The 25,117-nt window shown below is 36.1% G+C and overlaps 1 protein-coding gene across 6 annotated transcripts in view; it reads left to right on the forward strand.

Moving 5' to 3' along the window:
* The window catches only part of STK38L (serine/threonine kinase 38 like), an 89,727-nt gene extending 66,310 nt beyond the window's left edge, over positions 1–23,417 (forward strand). For 2 of the 6 annotated variants that reach the window (XM_023738050.1, XM_023738049.1), the window contains exons 4-14: positions 887–1,009; positions 1,257–1,340; positions 8,976–9,099; positions 10,925–11,079; positions 11,435–11,537; positions 11,723–11,784; positions 14,894–15,011; positions 15,450–15,573; positions 16,568–16,663; positions 19,599–19,690; positions 19,796–22,528. In XM_023738050.1, coding sequence (XP_023593818.1) covers positions 887–1,009; positions 1,257–1,340; positions 8,976–9,099; positions 10,925–11,079; positions 11,435–11,537; positions 11,723–11,784; positions 14,894–15,011; positions 15,450–15,573; positions 16,568–16,663; positions 19,599–19,690; positions 19,796–19,923 — 1,209 coding nt within the window. In that variant the 3' untranslated portion in view covers positions 19,924–22,528. Of the gene's footprint in view, positions 1–74; positions 452–886; positions 1,010–1,256; positions 1,341–8,975; positions 9,100–10,924; positions 11,080–11,434; positions 11,538–11,722; positions 11,785–14,893; positions 15,012–15,449; positions 15,574–16,567; positions 16,664–19,598; positions 19,691–19,795 lie in introns of those variants that run through there. The other 4 variants (XM_023738052.1, XM_023738053.1, XM_023738051.1 and 1 more) reach the window with 4 other exon arrangements.
* The last annotated feature ends 1,700 nt before the right edge of the window (positions 23,418–25,117 follow it).

Genomic DNA, 25,117 nt, shown 5'->3' on the forward strand with positions numbered 1-25,117 from the left:
AAAAAAAAAAAGGTTGAGAAGTTAGAGGGTTGATATGTTGTGGGGTTGTTAACCAATGTTATAAAACAACATGTGTACTTCTGTTTCATGAGAAACTATTTGTTCTGTAAGCCTTCACCTGAAATACAATAAAAAACAAAAAAAATTAAAAAAATATATATCTCATAGAGATAGTTTAAGGTAGTTATTTTCTGTGATCTTTGTAGAATCAATAAAGAAATTCCTGACTTGAATATTTTAGGGCATTCTCCTCATAATTACTTTTTTCTAATTTCATATTTTCGAGACGTTGGGTGCCAGATCGCAAGCAGTTTATTAAAATTTGTTCAAGAATAAACTCTACCATAAATAAATCTCTATGGAAACACTGACGCTGTGTTACTTACGTGTCGTCAGTCTCAGTAGCTGTGACAGAGCAACGGTGGAAACTATGGAATTCCTGACAATAAACGTCAGTATCAGAATACTGTTAGCATTTCCTGAAGTTTAATCTTTATGAATTAAGTTAGCCTATAGACGAAAGAATAAACGACTAATATATACTACGAGTAGAAATAGACTCAACGGCACCTAACTAACACACACATGCGCGCACACACACACACACACACACACACACACACACAAAAGATAAACTGGTTACGATGAAATACTTAAAGGAGTCCACCTCAAGAATAAAGATTATCAATTGTCAAAAATTATTAAATGTTTTCTTTAGATTGTTTTATTCTTTCCATGCTTAATAAATGCTTACGTAAATAAATTATAGCACTAGTATATAATATTTATGATACTTACCCCATTTTTATGTGTATTTAGTATGGTAGGTTTCCTTTGAAACAATCTGATTATAAAAATATCTTTTTAAATTGTCTTTTTTTAATAGAAAAAGTTACGCCGATCACAACATGCTCGCAAAGAAACAGAGTTCTTACGGCTCAAGAGGACCAGGCTTGGCTTGGATGACTTTGAGTCTCTGAAAGTTATAGGAAGAGGAGCTTTTGGAGAGGTGTGCTTCTTTTTCAAAGTCAACTTCATTGGAAATTCGATCCCCTGAGCACCTGATCGTCTCTTGGCATATGTAGGGATCTATACCTGCTACAAAATACATATCTTAAAGATAGTTTAAAATACGTATTAAAATATAAGTCCTAAACTACCAGCATTGGCAAATCCCTGCTTTGTTTAAAAGAACCTACCTTTCACATCTGAATAAATAGTAGTGACTGTTTAATGTTTATATTTTTATATTCTAGGTGCGGTTGGTCCAGAAGAAAGATACAGGCCATATCTATGCAATGAAGATACTGAGAAAGGCTGATATGCTTGAAAAGGAGCAGGTATGTGTTTTTAACACATGTAACCCAAAGGACCATAATGATTTGATATATTTCCAAAATCTGTAACCACTTCTTTTGTTATGTTTCTGGGCTCTCTCCATATTTCCTGTGGCTCAGTGCAGTTCTATGGAATGGCCATGAAGTGTGAAAACATCTATAATATTATTTTATGTGTTTACCTATGTTTCTAGTCTGGGTGGACCCTCTCTAGAACCCTAAATTGAGTACGTATTCTAGTGAAGAACTTAACAATGGGAGTATAGAGGGAGATGGCACCTCTCTGTACCTTATGCTTTATTTCAGTCTTTTAGTCCCCACCTGAAGCTTACTTTGTTACTACAGCAACATAGTACTGATTTTTATTTAACTGTGACTCACTTGGATCTATTTTTTCACTGCGTTGTTTCACTTTGTATTTTCATTTATTCAGCAAATATTTATTGGGTGCTTACAGTGTGCCAAGTACTATTCTAGGTTCTGGGACTACAGTGATTAACAAGATAAACCTGATCCTATTCTTTTGTAGTAGTGGAGAAGCAAGACAGCTATTTCAGGTTGTCATGATTAATTCAAAGGATAAGGTGATACAGATGATCGACTTGGGTTTAGGAAAGGAATTAGCTCAGAGAAGGCCTCTCTGAGGATGGAATATTTGACCTGAGACTGAGGATGAGAAGGAGTGACATATATAAAGATCTGGTAGAAGAAAGGTCTAGGTAGAAGGAACAGCACATGCCGAGGCCCGGAGACTAGAATAATATTGGCCTGCTCAAAGAAGAAAAAGAATTCCAAAAGAAGAGAAAGAAGCCATTGTGGCTAGAATTAAATGAGAAGAGTAGTTGGAGATGAAGTAGGAGAGATAGGCAGGGGCCAGATTATGTAGGGCTTTGAAGGCCATGGATAAAGAGTTTGGATTTCATCTAAGTATAATGGGAAGACATTGGAGGGGTTTTGTTTTATTTGAATGGGAGTAGCATGATCTGATTTCTGTTTGTAGGAGAAGCAAGAGTTGAACCAGGGAGATTAGTTAAGAGACTGTGTAGCAGTTCCAGCCACGATGCTAATGTGGTTTATACTGGATTATAACAGTAAAGCTGAAGAAAAGTTAAATAAAGTAAATGTTTTGAAGGAAGAGCCAACAGCGTTTTCTGATAGAGTGTAGGTTGAGAGGTGAGAGTAGTGAGGGGAAGGGAAGAATCAAGGATAATCCCTAGAATTTTGTCTTAAGTAATGGGATACATGGTGATGACATTTTCTGATTTAGAAAAGACAGGAGGAAGAACAGGTTTGGGGGCAGTGGGAATGAAGAGTTTGCTTTGTGGCACATTGAGGTGACTATTAGATATCCAACAAGAGATATTAAGTTGACAGTTGGTTAGAATATGGGGGGAAATTTGAGCTAGAGACATACATTTGGAAGTCATAAACGTATTAATCATATTTAAGGAAGGGGACAAGATGAGAATGCCTAGGGAAAGAGTGTAGATAGAGAAGAAAAGAAAGCCAGATTCAAGCCCTAGGGGATACTAGGTAGAAGAGAAACCAGCAGAGGAGACCAAAAGGGGAATATTTATCTAGTCACATAGTAGAAAACTAGGAGAATGTGGTGCCATGGAAGCCAAGAGAAAAAACGTTTAAGGAAGAGGTGAGTGGTCAACTATGCTTAATGCTGCTAAGAGAGAAAACTAGACGAACACAGGCCATTGGATTTCACAGCATGAAGATTTTAATAAGTTGGTGAGGACAGTTCCAGTGGATTGGAGGGAAGAGCCTAACTGGAATGGTAGAAAAGAGGATGGGAAGTAAGAAATGGAGAAAGTAAGTATAGATAAATCGTTCATATGAAGTAGAACAATGAGTAGATTGATAATGTAAGATTTAGGGCCAAAAAGAGTTTCTGTTTTTGTTTTTTAAAGAGGGGAAATTCTGTAACATATTGAAGAGTGCTGATGGGAAAAATCCATTAGAAAGGAAAAAATTGAAGATGCAGGAGAGAGAGGGGAGGTATTTACTGAAGTATACTGGAAGACAGTTGGAGAAGTTGGCCTTTGGTAAGAGCAGGAACCCTTCCATGTAAATAGGAAGAAAAAGCATAGAAATTGAAACAAGTGTAGGGTGGTTGATAGATCTGGCAGTAGAAAATTTTGAGTTTGTGCCTCAGTGCAAATAAGTGAGGTCATCAGCTCAGAGTTAAAGGAGGGATGGCTTGTTAGAGAGAAGTTTAAAGAGTGAGAAGTTGTGAAATAGTCATTATGAAGTATGAGAAAGTAAATTTGTCAGGGAAATACAGTTTGAATGGCCATTGAGATTTGCAGTCATGACTTTAAAATGAAACCAGTTGGTATAGTTGGGTAATTTTTCTCTAGTAAAACCTAGTTACTCGGGGACAGGTACATAATAGAAAATTGGGTTTAAACCAAGGTTAGTGTTTCACCAGTCAGTTACAGTGAAGGGAGAGAAGAACAAAGGAGTTCAAATCATTTGCAAAAGAGTGATCAAAATAATCTAAGAATCTAGGTTGGTAGAGAAAGAAGTAAGGTTGTGAGAAGGGTCGTAGAGAAAAAGTTGTAAGTCTGTGTAATAGAGGTTGAAGTTCTAGAATGAGAGACAAGGATAAGAGGTGGGAATCAGAAAGAGGGTTGCTTAAAACTGAAATTTTTGAGGGGATGCACTTATTAGTGATGAGAAGGACAAAAAGATTACCGTGAGTAACAGAGGCAGAGTGGAGGAAAAGATCATTGGAGGTGAGTAAAAGGTCAAGGAACCCTATAGATAGGGTTTTTGATGGTTCATTCATAGGGATGTTGAAGTATTAAGAATGGGTAGAAAGGAAGAATGAGCCATGAGCTGAAATCATGAATTCATGAGAGTGATTGACCGGGAGGTCTGAAATCATGGTTCTGAGGAAGGATGATGGCTAATGTAGTCTCACAGCAGCACTTTAAAGGAGTTGGGACTTTTGGAGAAGGAAGGTGTCCAAATGGTTCCGAAGCAGCCATGGGGAATGAGGAGGAAACCTACCCTGTCACCAACACGTGCAAGAGGAGCAGGCTTCAGGAAGACAGAACCCTCAGTAGACAGCCTGGTTTCCATAAGAGTGAGAAGGTGATAGGAACCGTCAGAGAAGAGGTTAAAGGGGACTTTGTTAAAGACTTTTTTGATTCAGGGGGGATAGAATGGAAGAGGTTTGGAAGGCAAGGAGGGTTGGGATATTGCGTTGGATTAAAGAGTTACAGATAATGATGGGAATAAAGAGCTGGGTGTGAAAATACATGGCCTTAGAGACAAGGAGGTAAAATAGGAATCTCATTAAGCCATTATGGGATTAGTCCTGGATATACAGTCTTAGAGGAAGGACAAAGGGGGTAGTTAGTGTAAGCTATAGTTTTTAGCTCCTAGCTACAGGTGCTACTGGGCACTTGAAATGTGCTAGGTCTGAATTGAGATGCACTATAAATGTACAATATATACCAGATTTTGAAGACTTAGTTAAAAAAAAAAAAGTAACTCAATTTTTATATTGATTACATGTTGAAATGATAATATTTTGGATACATTGGGTTATATAAACTATTATTAAAATTAACTTCACTGATTTCTTTTTATTTGGCAACTAGAACATTTAAATTTACATACATTGTTTGTATTATAGTACATTTTGCTGGAACTTGAGCCTCTGGACTCACTATTCCTTCCTATGCAGGAACACTGTCACTGGAGCCAACCATCAAGTCTATTTTGCATTTGGGGTTGTTTTTCCTCCTACATAAATTAATATGCATTTGTTGCCACAGAATTTCACTTCAGAAAACCTTTTCCACAAAATTCTAACATGTCAATATTTTAAGTTTTATCACATTTAGTTTTATTCTAACTACCAAACAAAATTAAGTAACAACTAATCTCTCTGTGGTACCAGATTACTGTGAGTCAGATTTCTCATCCTTTGGATCCCATTTTGGAAACATATCCTGTAAACTGGCTTTAAGATACTTAAAAATAACCAAGTCAACTTTATAATGCAGGTGTTTCTCCTGACAACACCAGATGCAACACCAAAAGTTTCTGGCTTTTCCATTATGACCATAAAATGCTTTTTAAAAGGCAAGAGATCTGATAAGGTTTAACATAAAGAACTCCTACAGCTCAACAACAAAAAAATGGGCAAAGGACTTGAATAGACATTTCTCCAAAGAAGACATACAAATGGCCAATAAGAACATGAAAAAATGTTCAACATTATTAGTCATTAGGGAAATGCAAATCAAAACCACAATGAATAGCTACCATGGCTTCCACCAGACAGAGTCCATTACAGCTAGATGGTGCTTGGCTACCACCACTGACTGCTCTGACCGGGATCACAACAGAGGGTCCTGGACAGAGCTGGAGAAGGATGTAGAACAAAATTCTAACTCACAAAAAAAAAAACCCAGATTTACTGGCCTGACAGACTGGCGAAACCCCAAGAGTATGGCCCCTGGACACCCTTTTAGCTCAGAGGTGAAGTCACTCCCAAGGTTCACCATTCAGCTGGGGATTGGACAGCCCCATAAAACCAAACGGGACTAATGAGGCACAGCAGTCCAGGGACAAGGACTAGAAGGTAGGAGGGGACAAGACAGCTGGTAATAGGGAACCCAGGGTTGAGAAGGGATAGTGTTGACATGTCGTGGGGTTGTTAACCATTGTCGTAAGACAATATGTGTACTAACTGTTGAATGAGAAACTATTTGTTCTGTAAACCTTCATCTAAGGTACAAAAAAAAAAAGAAAAGAATTATCTATGTGAGATCAAATAGACAACAGCAACTCAAAAGCTTTGATGGAAAGCCTGGGGGCAGTGAGTTGAAGATAATGGTGATGGAATAATTTGGAAAAGGATAGAATAGCAGGACAACTGGAAGAATGTAATTGATGTCACTGAATTGTACGTGTAGAAATTTCTGAAGTGGTGTAACTTTGTCTATGTATATTTTCACCAAAAAAAAAAAAAAGTTCTCCAAGGTGGAGAAGGTAGAGGGTTGACGTGTTGCGGGGCTGTTAACCAATGTCATAAAACGATATGTGTACTGACTGTTTGACGAGAAACTATTTGTTCTGTAAACCTTCACCTGAAGTACAATAAAAAAAAATAAAAAATAAAAAAAAGAAAGAAAGAAACCACAGTGAGATACCACTTCACACCCACTAGGATGGCTGTTATTAAAAAAAGAAAAAGGAAAATAACAGGTGTTGACGAGATTGTGGACAAATTGGAACCCTCATCCATTACTGGTGGAAATGGAATATGGTGCAACCTCTGCGGTTCCTGAAAAAGTTAAACATAGGATTACTGTTGTTGTTGTTATTAGCCGCCACAGAGTCGGCCCCTGGCTCGTAGCGACCCCATGCACAACAGAACTAATGCTGCTCGGACCTGCTCCATCCCCATGATCAGCGGTGGATTGGACCATGGGGATTTCATTGGCTGATTTTCAGAAGTAGGTTGCCAGGCCTTTCTTCGTAGTCCATCTTAGTTTGGAAGCTCTGCTGAAACCTGTTCAGCATCGTAGCAACATGTAAGCCTCCACTGATGGGCAGGTGGTGGTTGCACATGAAGTGCACTGGCCAGGATTACCATATGACCCAGCAATACGTCACCTAGTATGTATGGTATGCAGCCAAGAGACTTGAAAGCAAGGACTCAAACAGAGATACATTTCACCAGTGTTTGCTGCAGCATTATACACAATGACCAAAAGGTGGAAAACAACCCAAGTGTCCCATCAACAGATGAATGGACAAACAAAATATGGTGTATGCATACAATGGAATATTATTCAACCATAAAGAGAAGTGAATTTCTGATAACATGCTGCAACACGGATGAACCTTGAAAACATGCTAAGTGAAATAAGTCAGACACAAAAGGCCACGTATTGTATGATCCCACATATATGAAATATCAAGAAAAGGCAACTTCATAGAAACCCGAGTAGTGGCTGGTTACTGGGGCTGGAAATGAGCCCTGGTGGCGTAGTAGTAAAGTGCTTCGCTGCTAACTGAAAAGTTGGAGGTTCCAACCCACCAGCCGCTTAGCAGGAGAAAGATGGGGCAGTCTGCTTCTGTAAAGATTTACAGCCTTGGAAACCCTATGGGGCAGTTCTACTCAGTTCTGTAGGGTCGCTATGAGTTGGAATCGACTTAACAGCAATGGATTTGGTTTTGTTGGGGGGCTAGAAGGAGGGGAAAATGAAGAGGTATTGCTAATGGGAACTTAGTTTCCATTTGAGGTGATGAAAAAGTTTTGGAAATAGTGGTGATCTATTGCACAACATGGTGAATATAATTATTGTCACTAAATTGTACACTTAAAACTGGATAAAATGGCTGATTTTATATATATTTTATCACAATTAAAAAAAAAAAGCAAGAGGTAAGTATTTTTGCTACCATTTTTCATTTAAGGAAACAGATTCAGAGAGACCATAAAATTTTTTGGTGCCAGAAAGCAAGGTCTTGGTTCCTGACTCTTACTCTTGTGTGTAGATCTCAGAGCATTTACTGTACTAGGTAAGAATACAGTAATTTCAAATATGATGTTTTAAGCAGGATATATTTTATTATCTTGAAAAGATTTTAAAAATCTATTTTTCATGTGTTTTGTAGCCAGAAGTTATATTGGTGCACATTGAAAATGGCAAAAACATAAAATCAAATCTTATTGTTAATTAATCTTTGAAGAAAGAATGTATAAAAACATTAATACAAAAGTATCTGCAAATTGACCAGTCCCATGGTCAATGGTATAGATTATACAAACCAATCCAACCCATTACCGTCGAGTTGATTTCAACTCATAGTGACCCTATAGAACAGAATAGAACTGCCGCATAGGGTTTTCAAGGCTGTAAATATTTATGGAAGCAGACTGCAACATGTTTCTCCCATAGAGCAGCTGGTGGGTTCAAACCCTTGACATTTCGGTTACCAAACCCATAGATTATTTAGTTTTAAAACTTACCAGTCTATGAAAAATTTCACTTAATAGTATCCCTAGTAATTATATGTCTGACAAAAATTGGTGACAAAACCACAAAGTTACACTAATTTACTGTAGCTCACGTTTATAGATATGATACAAGTTTTACATTGTAATAATAAGTTAATATTTTATAATATAAAGATATCATAAAAGTTTTTATTTCTTAAAAAGTCAACCAAATAGGTGAAAGTCAAGCCCTTTGACTATTAACAATTAAAAATAGTTTGCTAAGGATCCTAGCTTTGTCATGACAAAGCCTGGATCTTGGCTGGGTGGAGATTCTGGTTAGAAAGTTTTTAGGTAATCATTGTCCTACTTCAGAGGCCTCAGCTTCTCGTAACATATCTGTGGATCCCATATTTTCTGGCTTAAAGATATAAGCTAAAACGGTTTCCTGAGGTTCTCTATATTTAATGAGAATACCCATTGCCATCGAGTCAAGTCTGACTCATAGCGACCCTAAGAGACTATGAACACATGTATATGTTTCAAATTGTATATCTTCTATAACTTTATGACAGTTAGGGAACTGGGTGGATAGTTGTAAGAGGTAAGCTTGAAAAATGCATAATGTGTTACAATTATTTTTTCAAAACATATTCATCTAGGTGGCCCATATCCGAGCAGAAAGAGATATTTTGGTAGAAGCAGATGGTGCCTGGGTGGTGAAGATGTTTTACAGTTTTCAAGATAAGAGGAACCTTTATCTAATCATGGAATTTCTACCTGGAGGTAAAGCAAACATAATAGCGATGATAGATTGACACAGACACATCTTTAGGTGTCATAATAATTTTATTGAGTAGGTTTACTTTCATTTTCCTAGCTGAGGTTTTACATAGTCTGTCAGGGTTTTTCAGTATTTCCTCCCATGGTAATCCTTCTTGACAAAAATCAGATTATTTTGAAGGAATGATAAAGTTGGCACATTTTAAATACTACCATTCTGGATTCACTGTATATAATCAGATTGTCATAAGTATGGAATTAAAAGTAACTCATCAACAAAGAAAAAGGTAAATAACCCAATGGAAAATGGGCAAATGATAGTGTTTACAAAAGAGAAAGTCTACCTAGTCTGTAAACACAGGGGAATGGTCAACTTCATTCATATTCAGGGAAATGCAAATTAAAACAAGAATGAGATACCATTTTATACTCATAAATTAGAACACACAAAAAATTGTAAACCCAACAATACTGAGTATTGGTGAGAAATCCTGCATGTAAATTGATCTCTAACTCTTATGGAGAGCAATTTTGCAATATCCTGTAAAGTTGAAAATGCAGATATCCTACTATCCAGCAGTTCCACAACTAGCTGTCTTCCAAATGAATCTTCCCCACGTGTGCACAAAAGAGCTGTGAAAGAATGTTCACTACAGCATTGTCGTAAGAGTGAAAAACTAGATGCAACATAAATATCCATCAGTAGAAGAATGGATAAATATAATGTGGCATAATCAGTTATATGATGAAGTATTTTACAGCAGTTAAAAAGTCATGTGCTACAAGTAGATACATGAGACTAAATGGGCATCTCCTGTCCGGAGGTGAGATTGAGAAGGCAGAGAGGGTCAGGAGCTGGTTGAATGGACATGGGAAATCCCGGGTGGAAAGGAAGAGTGTGCTGTCACAGTACAGGAAGAGAAATTAGGGTCACATAACAATGTATGTATAAATTTTTGTATGAGAGACTAACTTGAATTGCAAACTCTCACTTAAAGTACAACAGTAAAGGAGAAAAAAAAAGTCACGAGCTGCATCTTTGTAGCTTGTTAACAGGAGGATCTCAGAAACACCAAGTGGGGTGAATAAAGCAAACTGTAGAATTATAGGTACAGTTTGATATCGTTTATGTAATTTGTTAAAAACAAAATACCGTATGTCCATAGATTATGTGTATGTAAAAATATATTTTAAAAATAAGCTGGAAAAAGACACACCAAACCAAATCTATAAGAACAGTTATTCTGTAAAGGGAAATAGAAGTGAGGATAGAGAAACAAAGAATACTTACACATATATATATATTTTTAAAGACTCAAAGCATACGTGAAAAAACGTTAATGATTGTCAGTTCTGGGTTGTAAGTTCTTTGTCCCCTTTTAAGAAAAAACTCCTTAAAAATAAAGAATGTCTAATGGTCACTGTTTGGGGGGATGGTGTCCTATTTTTGATGGACCTAAAGAATTCAAGATATTTTTGAAACTTTGATTTGAAAGACTGTATCCAGATTCCAAGTGTGCTTATTCTGATTCTTTTGCATAGTGTGACATATTTTCCTTAGTGCTTATCATTCTGGATGTTGAATCGTGGATGTTGCTTCATTACCACTCTGCTGTGATTTGTTATCACATAGTTTCTACTTTAAAATGGTTAAACATCACGAAAGTTTTACTTATGCAATGACGCTTTATTTTTATTTGACTGTAGAGATGGTTAGAGGTATACTGGATGGATTATAAAATGTAAAATCAGGCATATGTTGCATATATACAAAGAAAACTTTTACAAGGTGTTTCCAATAACATGATCCTTATTTTTCTTTATTTAGGTGACATGATGACGTTGCTAATGAAGAAAGATACCTTGACAGAAGAGGAAACACAGTTCTACATTTCAGAAACGGTTCTGGCAATAGATGCAATCCATCAGTTGGGTTTCATCCATCGGGATATTAAACCAGACAACCTTTTATTGGATGCCAAGGCATGTGAATGAAGTGTTGGATTAGTAACTTGCTGATTATTTCATAATGAGATGATTTTCTGATTGGCAACTGCAATTTATATTGTTGCTAAACTACATTATTTCATAGAATGATGCAATAGGAGAGGACTCTGGAGTGAAATGACATCAAGGGAATACGGCTGACTTTTTATCTCCTCGATTTCTACTTTTTAAAGCCATCACCAAACGTTTATAATTTAACATTTTCACCTACGTGAATTTTGTAACTAAGACATTTTATAACAATTGGCATTCAAAAGAGGAGTTTATGGTAAGGTTTTTTGTTTTCACAGTTAATATAATCTCTTGATTTTACTGGACTTTTATTTTTTAGGGTCATGTAAAATTATCTGATTTTGGCTTATGCACGGGATTAAAGAAAGCTCACAGAACTGAATTCTACAGAAACCTCACACACAACCCACCAAGTGACTTCTGTAAGTTTGATGTTTTTCTGATTAAAATACAATAGTTGGTTTAATTCATGTACTGTCAAGACCTGCAGGTTCTCTCCTTTCCTTTTCTGTTTCTTTAAAACAATGTGTTTGAAATGTATCTGTGTGAATTTTATTTTGCTGAGAGTTTTTCCTTCATAATTACCATTCTGTCTTGTTGAAATTAGCATTTCAGAACATGAACTCAAAGAGGAAAGCAGAAACATGGAAGAAGAACAGGAGACAACTGGTGAGTCAGTCATGTTTTTGAGAAAGAATTTTGTGCCCTGGACCTAAAATCACATTTGAGTTTTACTTGATCATTTTGTGTCTTCACAATGATTAGTACTTCATGGCAAAGATGGAGGTTGTTCTGGGACCACACTGTTCTCTTAGATTCTCTGTAAAGTGTTTTTCTCCATAAAGTAGAATTCTGATTTTTACTTTATGATTTAACTTTAAATTAGCATTTTATTGAGCAAACCTATGAGTTCGTAACCTGTCTGTTTACTAGCAGTTAACTCTCTAGGTAAAACACATTAAGGTAATTGATTATAGTGAATGACTCATGATTTCCATTTTTCCGTGTTGTATTTTTTGGTTAAATCCTGATACAACAAATAAGGTGGTTGTGTTACTGAGAAATTCTTTATAGACAAAATTAACAGGAAGTTTTGGATGTCAATAACATTACAATAAATAGAGAAAATAAAATTTGAAAGCAGGCTTTATCCCAGATAAACTTAATTAATCTTTTACAGGCAGTCCCCAGGTTAGGAACGTCCAACCTGTAGTTACAAACCAATCCCCGTAAAGCCTATTATATTAAAAATTTGAGGCACATACAGTGGTTCATGACAACAAACAGATGCTACTTTGCAATGCGGATCAAAACATTATTATTATTATTACTGTATTGTGTTAAAGATGTTTTAGTGTATCTGCAAGTGTTTCTTTAATGTTTGTTATGCATAGAAAGGTACACTATATATTATATACTAAGACACACATTTGACTGATGTTAGGTACAAACCGTACCTAACTGTTCCGACTTAAGTACAAATTCAACTTAAAGACGTTTAGGAATGGAACTTGTTTGTAATCTGGGGACTTTTTTTTTTTTTTTTAAATCATTTTATGGTGCTTTAAGTGAATGTTTACACAGGAAATTAGTTTTCCATTCAATAATTCATGCACAAATTGTTCTGTGACATTGGTTGCAGTCCCCTCAAAGTGTCAGCACTCTGCCCATTTCCACCTTGGGTTCCCCGTTTCCCTCCCTCTCCCTGCCTTCTCATCTTTGCTTTTGGGTGAATGCTGCTCTTTTGGTGTCATAGAGTTGGTTATTGTAAGGAGCACATTCTTCATGGGTGTTATTGTTTATTTTATAGGCCAGTCTATTATTTGATTAAAAAGTGGCCTCTGGGAGTGGCTTCAGTTCCATGGTGTGATAGGTTATCTTAGGGTGTTCTACCAGTCTCTATCAGACCAGTAAGCCTGTTTTTTTCATGGATTTGAATTTTGTTCTATATTTTTCACCCATTCTAACCAGAATCCTCTATTGTGGTCCTGATCAGAGCAGAGACTGCTTGTCATATGAAATTGTGCTACCTGCTTTTAACCCCACACTATTTCCCCTCTGTTACTTATCAAATATAAGAATTGCTTCCCCCTTTCCACTCACCTTTATCCTGTTGAGTAGATCCATGAACAATCTCAGGATTAGGAATGTGCTTTTTGACTTTGTTTTCCTAACTTTTTTTTAACAATGCCTGGCACATATATACACTGTATAAATATTTGTTGTATTCAACGAAGTTATGAAATGGAGACTCATTATCCTTCCCTCAGGAAAGTAAATGGGCTGAAAAATAATACTCTGATACACTCTAAAATAAAATGAAATGACCTTTAGATTCGTGAGTGCATTCTCTCGTTAGCCAAAGTAATTGCAAGTTTCCTGTGATTTTATGTTTTTAAATATTTTTTACAAAAGTTTTTAAAATGTATTGAGCTATGCATTAAGGAGGAAAACTTTGTTCTACTTTTAAAAGGAGGAAAACTTTGTTCTACTTTTAAACGTGTCTCTTTTAGGTCAGATTTTACAATTGAGAAAAGAATTGCAGTATTTCCTACTATTAAAGGGGAAAAATACTACTTAAAAATATGTTAAGGGGAATTCTGTATCCCAGAGTATTCACAGATCAGTAAGCATGTGTACATTTTCTTGTTCTCACAGCCAATAATCATGCCTTATATCAGTGTTTCCCGGGGAAGGAAAAAAGAGTGGACTGTATTAGTATTTTGGGCAGAACAGTTCTTCAGCACTTATGTTCTCTGCCCACTTAAATGCCAATTATGCCCTCCCTCAGGTCACTGTGATGGCAAAATCTGCTGTCACACATTTTCAAATAGTCCCTAGAGTACTACCCTTGGTTGAGAGTAACTGCCTTAAATGTATAGTTTTTGAAAGATTTTACATGGATTATCCTAATGGATAAACCAAAAGCCAGTTGCCATTGAGTTTATTCAGACTTATGGCAATCCCATGTGTGTCAGAATAGGACTGTGCTCCATAGGGTTTTCAGTGGCTGATTTTTTGCAAGTAGATAACCAGACCTTTATTCTGAGGCACCTCTGGGTGGCCTTGAACTTCCAGCCTTTCAGTTAGCAGCAAAGTGCATTAACCGTTTGTACCAAAGAGTACCCTGGAATTAAATTTATAATTAAAATCTCTGATGTTTATGCAGTAGTTTATAGTTTACAAAGCACATTTCTTTTCTTGTTTGGTCCTCATATCAACTCTGTTAGGGCAGGTATTGTTACTCCACTTTTATGGGGGCAGAAGCTGAGATTCAAAGAGGTTGAATAACTTGCCTGAGTACCCATAAGTATTAAGTGGGGAAGCCAGGCCTAGTGGGTTCAGCCTTTTCATTCTTTTTGAAATAGATTTAAAGTTAAGTGTATAGATAGCTTGGAGCCGTGGTGGCACAGTGATTAAGAGCTCAGCTGTTAACTGAAAGGTCAGCAGTTCAAATCCACCAGCCATTCTTTGGAAACCCTGTGGCAGTTCTGCTGTGTCCTTTAGGGTCACTATGAGTTGGAAATCAACTCAGTGGCAACAGGTTTGGTTTTGGTTTTTTATATAGATAACTTAGGTGAGCTTCTTGGGGTGGGGGTGGAGGGGCGGAAATCATGTCTTATGAATATTTTATCTGACTCATTACCTATCATTGAGCCTTACACATGATAAACATGCGAAAAAATGTACTGAATGAAAAAAATAACTTCTATGTATATTGCTTTTTCCAGTAGTGAGCCAGTTAAGAATTCTGGTTTGACATGCTTCTCCTTTGCAGGCATATTCCACAGTTGGGACGCCAGATTACATTGCTCCAGAAGTATTCATGCAGACTGGTTACAACAAATTGTGTGATTGGTGGTCTTTGGGAGTGATTATGTATGAAATGCTAATAGGTATGTTTTAACATTAATTTATGTACATAATATATAAAATGTCCTTGAGTGCCATTGATTGAACATATTGCAGATATATAGGCTAGAATATCTGAACTTTAAAACCTGTTCTGTCATCTCCCAATGTTAAATAAATACACAATGATAAATACCAGTGAGCTGTCCAGGGGATCCTCTTTTAGGTAGGAGTGTATTTAACCCAAACTTCCCATGAATCAAAATTGTATCTGCATGGCCTTTCAGGTGAAAGTGTGAGGGGGAGGGGTTTAAATCCTTTGTTTTATTGACTTTATTTGCAGTTTTATTGTAAATTGATGCATGGTGGCGTATTTTTTGTTGTTAAATAGAGCACTCAAGGTTGTTTTGTTTCTTGTAGCACATATGAATAACACATTAAATGAGAAATGCTGATGAAACTTTGTTTTCTCTGATGTGTAGGATATCCACCTTTCTGCTCAGAAACACCTCAAGAAACATACAGAAAGGTGATGAACTGGAAAGAAACGCTGGTATTTCCACCAGAAGTACCTGTATCTGAGAGAGCCAAGGATTTGATTCTAAGGTTAGTGATTGAATCCCTAGATGAGTTCATGGAATCTTAAAACATCACAGGTACCTAAGAGACTAAGTTGCCCATTTCACTTTTGGGAGGGGTAACCCTGATCTGTACAGTCAAAGAAATCAATAAAGAAAAGGAGTTTCAAAAATGTAAGCTTCTAAAAGAAAGTACATAGGGGAAAAAAAAAAGAGTTAAGAAGTGGGAAGGGGTCTTGTATTCAGTTACTGATACATATTAAAAACAAAAAGTCACTCCTGTTAGAATGCAATGACCCTATCCTGTTAAAGAAAAAATAAATAGTAGCAGAAATTTATATCAGGGAAGTCTATATGTGAAATCTTTTCTAAATAAAAGATTTCATTCTGTTCCTCAGCTAAGGAACAAAGTGTTTTGTACTGTGGAGAATGACTGGAGGGAATGTAAATTGGAACAACCCATGGAAACACCTAGTTGGCAGCATATTGTCAAAAATCTCTAAACTGTGCATGACCTTTGGCCCATCAATTCCACTTCTAGGAGTTTTGCCTACAGGGATAATCAGATGCCTGTAAAGATTTAGCTACAATATGTTTATTTTTAATAGTGAAAAACTGGAAACTGTCTCAATTTAACAGTAGTGAACTAGCTAAATAATCATTTATCCATATGTAACCTTTTAAAATGAAATTGTAGAAAAATAGTTAATGAATTTTGAAAATGTTAATATATTAAATGAAAAAAGTAGTCCTAAATTAGTAACTACTGTATCAACACAATATTTTAAAAATTATTATAAAAGACTGCAAGGAAATGCATCAAAATATTTACAGTGGTTATCTTTGAGTATTACAATTATGGATGATTTTGATTTTCTTCCATATTTCCCGCAGTAAACATAGTTAACTTCAGTAAATGGGAAAAAAAATGATGCTTTCAAAAGATTAAGGTCTCAAATAATCCAAATAGAATACTTTAGATGTAACTTGCTTATGATAATTTCTCTGTTTTCATGTTCTAGGTTTTGTATTGATTCTGAAAATAGAATTGGAAATAGTGGAGTAGAAGAAATAAAAGGTCATCCCTTTTTTGAAGGTGTAGACTGGGGGCACATCAGGTATGCTCATAGGCTTTGTACAGGAGAGGTCTCAGTGAAAACGAGTTTATAGACTTCGTGATTAATTTGCCTCTGATCCTGCTAGATTAAATACAAGAAGTAACACTGTTACATACTAAGTCAGTGTTTTCTAGATTATGTAAGTGCATGGAACTGTAATAGCTACAGCTAAATAATTCACGTTAGACTAATGTCCACTTTAAGGGCAAACAAAACCACACATTTACACTTGTTTAGATTTTTTTTATTCAGAGTTACACGAGGAAGGCTGTTAGCGCAGAAAAGATGTATATACGTTGCACACTAAGGAACCCTGGTGGTGCAGTGGTTAAGCACTCAGCAACTAACCGAAAGGTTGGCAGTTTGAAGCCACCTGGCAGCTCCACTGGAAAAAGACGTGGTGAACTGCTTCCATAAAGATTACAGCCTAGAAAACTCTGTCAGGCAGTTCTGCTCTGTCACATGGGGTGGCTATGAGTTGAAAATTGACTCGACAGCACCTAAGTACAACAACATTGCACTCTGTCCTCTTACTCCAGAGTGCCAGTCTCCACAGACATTTCTGTGTCCTTATTATCACTTAAACAAAACAAAACCAGTTTTTGTTGAGTCAGTTCCAACTCGCGGTGACCCTAAGTGTGCAGAATAGAAGTGCACGCTGTCGGGTTTTCAAGGCTGCAACCTTTTGAAAGCACATTGCCAGGACTTTCTTCCGAGGCGCCTCTGTCTGGGTTTGAACTGCCAACCTTCCAGTCAGTAGTTGAGCACTTAACCATTTGTGCTACCCAGGGTTTCCTTATTATCACTGAGCCATTAAAGAAATTAAAAAGCAACAGAGTAGGCCAGTGATTAATATCATTGTTTTACAGATAAGGAAACAGCCTCTGAGGGATTAAATAACTTTCCTAAGATTAAGTCAAAATTCTAGAGTTATACTTGGAAGCCAGACTTTGTAACCCCTCATTTTTTCCTCTCTATAGCATATGGCAGAGCCTTGGTGGTGCAGTGGTTGAGCGTTCGGCTGCTAACCAAAAGGTTGGCAGTTTGAATCTACCAGCTGCTCCTTTGAAACCCTATGGGGCAGTTCTACTCTGTCCTATAGGGTCGCTATGAGTCAGAATTGACTCGATGGCAATGGATTTGGTTTTTTGGTTAGCATGTAGCTTTTCCTTTATTAATTCATAATAAATACAGTCTCTTCTTTAAAATTAGGGGTGGGGAGTTAAATAATGCAAGTAACTTTTAAGAATTTGCTTATAGTTACTTGTGAGCATTGGCTTTTATTCGGTCTATGGCCAAACTACCTTCAATAGTTCTGGTCTGTTCTCCACACAGCGGTAGTTTAGAAACATAAATTTGATCATTCCATATTCCTCCTTCCCTGTGTGCTTAGAATAAAGTTACAAATCCCTAACTGCTTTTCAGGACTGCCTGGTGTGGCTCTTGCCTCCTCATCCAAGTGGCATCTTGGATGGCCTTTCCCACTTCTCCACCTCAGGGCTTTGTCATTTGCTGTTCATTCTGACTGAGGTGCTCTTTTCCTCCCTGTCCTTGCCCTGCCTAGCCAGCTCCTTTCATCCTTCAGGACAGCTTACGTGACACTTCCTCAGTGCACATCTTCACTGGAGATCCTGCTGTGTGCTAGGCACGGTGTCTATTAAAATTATAGCTAGTGTTTTTTGAGTATTTACTATGTGCCTGGCACTGTTCTAAGCATGTCACATGCATTTTTTATTTCATCCTCACAATGAACCTATTAAATAGGTACTACAGTAAAACCTGTGAAGGCCAGAACCTGTGTAAGGTGGAACCTGTCAGAGAAGGAAAATGCAGATATTTTCCACTAATAGAGAGCGATAGAAAAGTGGTAAGACCGCACCCTGTCAAAGACGGAAAACGTGAGACTTGGAAAAACAAGGCAGTCCAGTTGTATTCTGGCTCTCACAGGTTTCACTGTATTATTATCCCTGTTTTACAGATGAGGAAACTAAGACATAGGTTATTTGCCTACAGTGCCACAACTAGTAAAGGACAGAGCTAGACTTGGAACCCAGCACTGTGATCCTCCTATGCTGCATTGTACTCCACGTTCATCATCTCATTAAATAGAACTTCGATACCCCTCCCCCCGCCCCTTTTTATTGTTGGAAGGATGCTTAGAGACTGTGAATCTAATCTTTTGATATTATAGTGAGGAAATAGAATCCCAGAGTAGGGACTTGCCTGCCTAAGGTCATACTACTACTTAGGGACAGGTGAGATAGCTCTCAGGGTTCCTGGCTCCAGGGTCTGTGCTTCTTTCCACTAAAAAACTAATGTAAGTTTATTTTTAGGAAAAATATATATATGCTTTTACATAATTTTGTGAAATCTGCACCAATTGATCCAGTAAATATTTTCTGAATAAATAAAGCTAATAGCCTTATGCCTAGAAGCAGTAAAAACTGAGACATTCTTGCACTCAGATTTCATCACAAATATTAGTCCCTTCAGCCTTTGCACCCTTTTTTTCCCAAATTACTTTTGATTTATGGATCCTTTATTAGAAGACTTCCATTCCTGAATCAATTAGGTAAGATCCAGTCCCCACAACAGCCAGGGTACTTTATATAATTATAAAATCTCTTAAATAAAATTTATTCTGTTTTACTATTTCCTTTCATTAACTCTTGGTTTTCCATTTTAAAAATAGCATGAGAAAGTCTTGGTACAAAGAGATAAAAATTCCAACTATATGAAAATATCTTAATAAAAAATTATACTCCTTAACTATTTAAAATCTACTTAACTATATTCAAACTCACAATAAATTTCCTTGGCTCTTGTAATACCTATAGAACAGCATACAGAATTTGCATGTAGAATTGTTAATTGGAAAATTAAGAGTTCAAGAAAATTTACCATGGTTGCTCAATACTTCATCACTTTTTTATAGGGAAAGACCAGCAGCAATCCCTATAGAAATCAAAAGCATTGATGATACTTCAAATTTTGATGACTTCCCTGAATCTGATATTTTACAACCAGGTAAGACAATCTACAACATGACTAACTCTGTTAAAAGACTATGAAGGTGATGTCATTTTCACTAACGAATTATCTTGCTCTTTGTTAATCTTTCTATTTTTCAAGCGCCAAACACCACAGAGCCGGACTACAAATCCAAAGACTGGGTTTTTCTTAATTATACCTATAAGAGGTTTGAAGGCTTGACTCAGCGTGGCTCTATCCCCACCTACATGAAAGCTGGGAAATTATGAATGAAATCACTTTCGCCCACACCCAAGAGAACTCAGGTAGCTGCATCACCAGGCTTGCTTGGCGTAGATAACAATACACTGAAATACTCCTGAAGACGGTGGTGCTTATTGACTACAAGAGGAAATTCTACAGGATTAGGATTTCTAAGACTACTACAGGAATTGGTTGGCAGTGCCAGCTGGCTTTTTTTTTTTTTTTTAATATTTTATTATTTTTGTTAACTTTATTATACGAAGGTACTGGAATAAAAGGAACGTACATCCCTTTCTAACTGCACTGCCTATATGCGTATTAAGGTCCATTCTGCCTGTGTGTTCTGTGGCTTTCTACTGTAACATTTTTAATCAATTCAGGAGAAACACATATCATTTAAAGCAACATAGGCTAACCTGTAGGTAACACTGCAGTATTGCTGTTTTACTGCAAATCTTATGGGTCTAGATAATCAGTAAAAGCCATCTTGCATAGCTGTTGTTAGAAGACTTGCCCTGTTGGTTTGGACATCTATAGAATATATATATGAATTCAATTTCTATAATGGTTTTAAGAAATTTAAAAAAGGAAATACACTGGTTATTTAAAAAATAAAATTTATGATCATGTTATTACACAAACTCCACAGTAGGGAATGACAGGTTTATAATAAGGAAGAGGAAGTTTAACACCTTCGCTCAACCACTGCACTAATATATTCACTTTGCATTCAGAAATGCTGATGACCTTTATATACATAGTCTCTGTACTCATAGGGAGATGTACTGTATTATATAAAATGTAAAGTTGCTTTTCTTGAGACCAGAAGACTTCGTTTTTAATAAGAGAACATGGCATTATTTTAATTTGATTATGGTGAGTTGAATTTAAGAAATGACCACAAAGGCTGCTTGTAGAACTAGTGTATTTTTATTAAACTATTTTTTTAAATGTCAGACTTCTGATCACATAAATGGACTTGTAGAGAACAAAGAGCTGTTTACTTTGGTTTTCTAGAAAGTTGTTACATATCATGGCTTTTATTTCTTTTGTTGAAAACATTTTCCTTTGATAGTACTTGTATTGTTGTGCCATTATTTTCTTATACTCCAAATGTACCAAAGATCATGAACAGAGTGGATGTTCACAGCCGAGTAGACTTCCTTTCCTGTAGGAATGCTGTATTCAGACATGACAGGTCTTTGATAGAAGTGAGCTTATTCAAGGGCAATATTGTTCATGTTCAGCTTCATCACTGTGGTTTATGTAGGTGGACTTCAGGAAATAAATGCAGTCCAGGGGGGTTGTAATGAGAGGATAGGAGAGAGAACGTCAGCACTAAATAATTTGGTGAATGAAATAATCTTTTCTGAGTTAACATTTTAATTCTAAAACAATTCTCTGAGGTTTTGGTTTCGTAAGTACAAGTTGAGGAGTAACACTTTATCAAAGAATGGCCTAATGGTTGTCTTAACTGTTGATTGATAGAATTCGTTTTAAATATAGCAATTATAAGCATTGCAAATGATCTCTGATCAAAATCTAAAGTGACTTATTTATAGGAATGTTCTTCCTAGCAAGGAAGAATAGCATAGGAGCATTATGCAAATCTACAAAAGCTTTTACATATGTTGCTGCTAGGTAGCTCCACAATGTTTCAATAAGGCCATCGAGGGTTTTTTTTCCTTGTTCTTTTTTTTTTTTTTTTTTTTTTTTTTAGTATTTGTTGAGTACTTATGTGTTCATGTAATATTTCATCTCCATTTTTCTTGACTAGATCATGTGGCTGAGTATCTCGGAGAGAGCTATTAAAATTCTGGGATTATCTGAATTTGGCTATGAATTTTCTAACTATAACTGCCTTTAATTTTTAAAATAACCTTTAACATCTGCCAGGATTTAACAGATTTTCTCCCCACCTACCCTTTTTTAAAAAGAACTGTTTTGCTAGTGTGATGGTGAATGGGTAAGATATGAGGACATTGCAGTGTTCTCCTGTTCTAGTACAGAAAAACATCATTAATTGAAGTTGAGAGAGATTTGAGAGGTTGATATAAAAGAGCTGAACTACCTAAATTTACTTATTAATTGAATAAAAATAGAGCACTGTGTTATGATCAGGAAGCACTTGGAAATAATTATGATTTCCTGGCAGTGGAAGTGTAGTGCTATAAAGTTTACTTTGTTTAGAGTCTCATTTTTCCCTGGAGTTAATAGGGTGATTCACAATCTTTGGGGTTTTCTCTTCATCAAAAACATTTCTTAAGTGCCTATCTAAAAGCAACGAAAGACTGTATCTGCCCTTTGGAAGCTAAGAATTTGATTCATGATGCAAATTAGCTAGATAATTTGCAAAGTACCCTTGAGATTGAATTTTCTCTGTTATACATTTCCCATACTTCAGGTGAACCATTTAATTTAAATGATAAAACCCTATCTAATCAACTGGGCATAATGACATTTTCTTTAAATTGGACTATTTTGAATTAAAAGCGTTTTATTATAAACTGTGTGTTCTTGGTTTTTCTAAGTATATAGAACGCTTGTATAACTCAGATTTATTGATTTCCTGGTTTAATGTAGATTTTGTCTTTTTTATTAAAAATATTTGTATTAAAGCAAGTTATGTTACTTTCCTTTATATGCATTTCTTACAGCTTTAAATCTCCTTTAAATTTATTGAAACATAGCGCTGTCTGAAAATAAGGAATTGCTTATAAATCAGCCTCTTCTGAATCGAATATGGGGCTGATGTAGCTAGTTAATGAAACTAACCAGCTCACTTAAGCTAGTTAGTTGAATGAAAACAACAAATGTGGAATATCCAAAACTTTCTTTGGTTGCTAAAGCTTAAGACTGGGTTTCATTTATTTCTATAGTAGCATAATATTTCTGGTTTTTTAAACACCTACATATCGTTGTGTAAATCTGTAAATTTTAAAATATTTTTAAGTACATTTATTTTTGGTAGAATATTCTAGAAAACCTTCAGACAATCAATAATCATTCTCTACTGGTAAAAGAAACAACTATCCCTCTTTTGATGATCTAGAAATAAATGAATTGAGATTTTAATCAGTAGAGATCTAGCTACTAAACACATTCTGTCTTTGAATTGTTAAGATTCAGAAAATTCTAAGTGACTATTTTGCTACAGTCATGATTATCTTCCCTTGTCTTTATTTAAGTTTTATTTTCTCTTTAGAAGTGCACTTATTTCTGAAAAATTTTAATGAAACAAACACTTAGAACAAATATAAATACAAGACATTTTGGACTACTAGATATATTTTAGATTTTTATGAAAAAAATGTGAGGGGATATTGCTGCTTTTAAAACGAATAATAAAAATAGATCTTAGTTCTTTTTTTTAAAAAAAGCAATATAAATTATTCAGCAGTTGTCTAGAAAACTAATCATCAGGCTACTGAGTTCTGTGTTCAGTTACTGAGTTAAAAAATGTTTTGGTGGCATGAGGGCTTTTTCATTGAAGGTAAGACAAAAATAAAAGCTATGTTTATAAAATTTCCATTGGTGAGGTTTTTTGGTTTTATTTTCAAGTTTTGAGAAGTGTTATCAAAAACTTAAGACAGACTATTTTGTAAATGTATCCAACTTTTACACTTAAAGATCATGTCAAGAACAAGATAAATGTTTATATTTAAAATCTCTGTTCATATCTGCAGCTAAAAGCATATGGTTGCACAAATTACAAGTTATAATTTGAGGTACACGGTAGATATACAGCTTATATACAACTCTCTGACTAATTTTCCTGAATATGGTTTTAATTATACTTCTGGGCCAAAACCAATTAGCATGCAGTAAATTGAAAATGCCTCAAAATAGTATGTAGACTAGAGATACAAGTGGCCTGGGTACCTGGGTACCACTACATCCTGCGCCATGAAGACATTGATACTCTGTATCTCCTGAGCCCAGAAGCAGCCACTCAGAATCCTGTTCAGCATACTTGTGCTGTGTGCTGTGCCACTTGTTCCCTGAAGTACATCATTTCAATAATGCCATTGTAAGACTGAGAGAAAACATTGAATGTCAAAATTTGGATTTAGAGGATACTTGGAAATTCTAAATTCATCTTTCAAAAGCATCTAATGGATAAAAAGAACTTACAGTCGTATAAAAATGCTTTCACTTACATTATTCATTTTGTTTTTTACGATTACTCTGTGATGTAAACATAAGTACCATCATTTTACAGATGATGAGCATGAGGCTGACTGTGATTTGCCCAAAACACAGGTAATAAATTGCTCTTGAGCCCAAGTGTTCCTTCTACTCCCCCAAATCATAGAGCGTGATTCGTTAACAAATTACTTACCTCATACACTTCTGGGACGTCAGAAGAATACATAGGGTGATAGTGACAGATTTGTCACTTTGGGTACTTTTGACTTCAAGGGACAGAAGGTGCAAGTAAAAGTGGCTTCAACAATAAGGAAAATTATTTTCCTGTGTAACACAAAGACCCAGGATAGGGAGTTTCCAAAGTAGTTTAAGATCTCAAACACATTAAAGATCCAGGTTCTTCCCATTTTTCAATTTTACATCCTCCGAGTGTTGGCACTGTCTTAAATCTTGGCCTCTCAGAGTGACTAGTTGGCCGCAGGTATCAAAATCCTCATATAACATCCTATGAACAGGCACTTCGCCAAAGAAGACATTCAGGCCGCTAACAGACACATGAAGAAATGCTCACGATCATTAGCCATTAGAGAAATGCAAATCAGAACTACAATGAGATACCATCTCACCCCAACAAGGCTAGCATTATTCCAAAAAACACAAAATAATAAATGCTGGAGAGGTTGTGGAGAGACTGGAATACTTATACACTGTTGGTGGGAACGTAAAATGGTACAACCACTTTGGAAATGGATTTGGCGCTTCCTTAAAAAGCTAGAAATAGACGTACCATATGATCCAGCAATCCCGCTCCTTGGAATATATCCTAGAGAAATAAGAGCCGTCACTCGAATAGATATATGCACACGTCATTGCAGCAGTGTTCACGATAGCAAAAAGATGGAAACAACCTAGGTGCCCATCCATGGACGAATGGATAAACAAATTATGGTATATCCATACAATGGAATACTATGCAACGATAAAGAACAACGATGAAGCCGTGAAACATAACATGGAGGAATCTGGAGGGCATTATGCTGAGTGAGTTTAGTCAGTCACAGAAGGACAAAT

The sequence above is a fragment of the Trichechus manatus genome, unplaced genomic scaffold (genome assembly GCF_000243295.1).
Source record: "Trichechus manatus latirostris isolate Lorelei unplaced genomic scaffold, TriManLat1.0 scaffold00112, whole genome shotgun sequence".
Taxonomy (NCBI): Eukaryota; Metazoa; Chordata; class Mammalia; order Sirenia; family Trichechidae; genus Trichechus; species Trichechus manatus.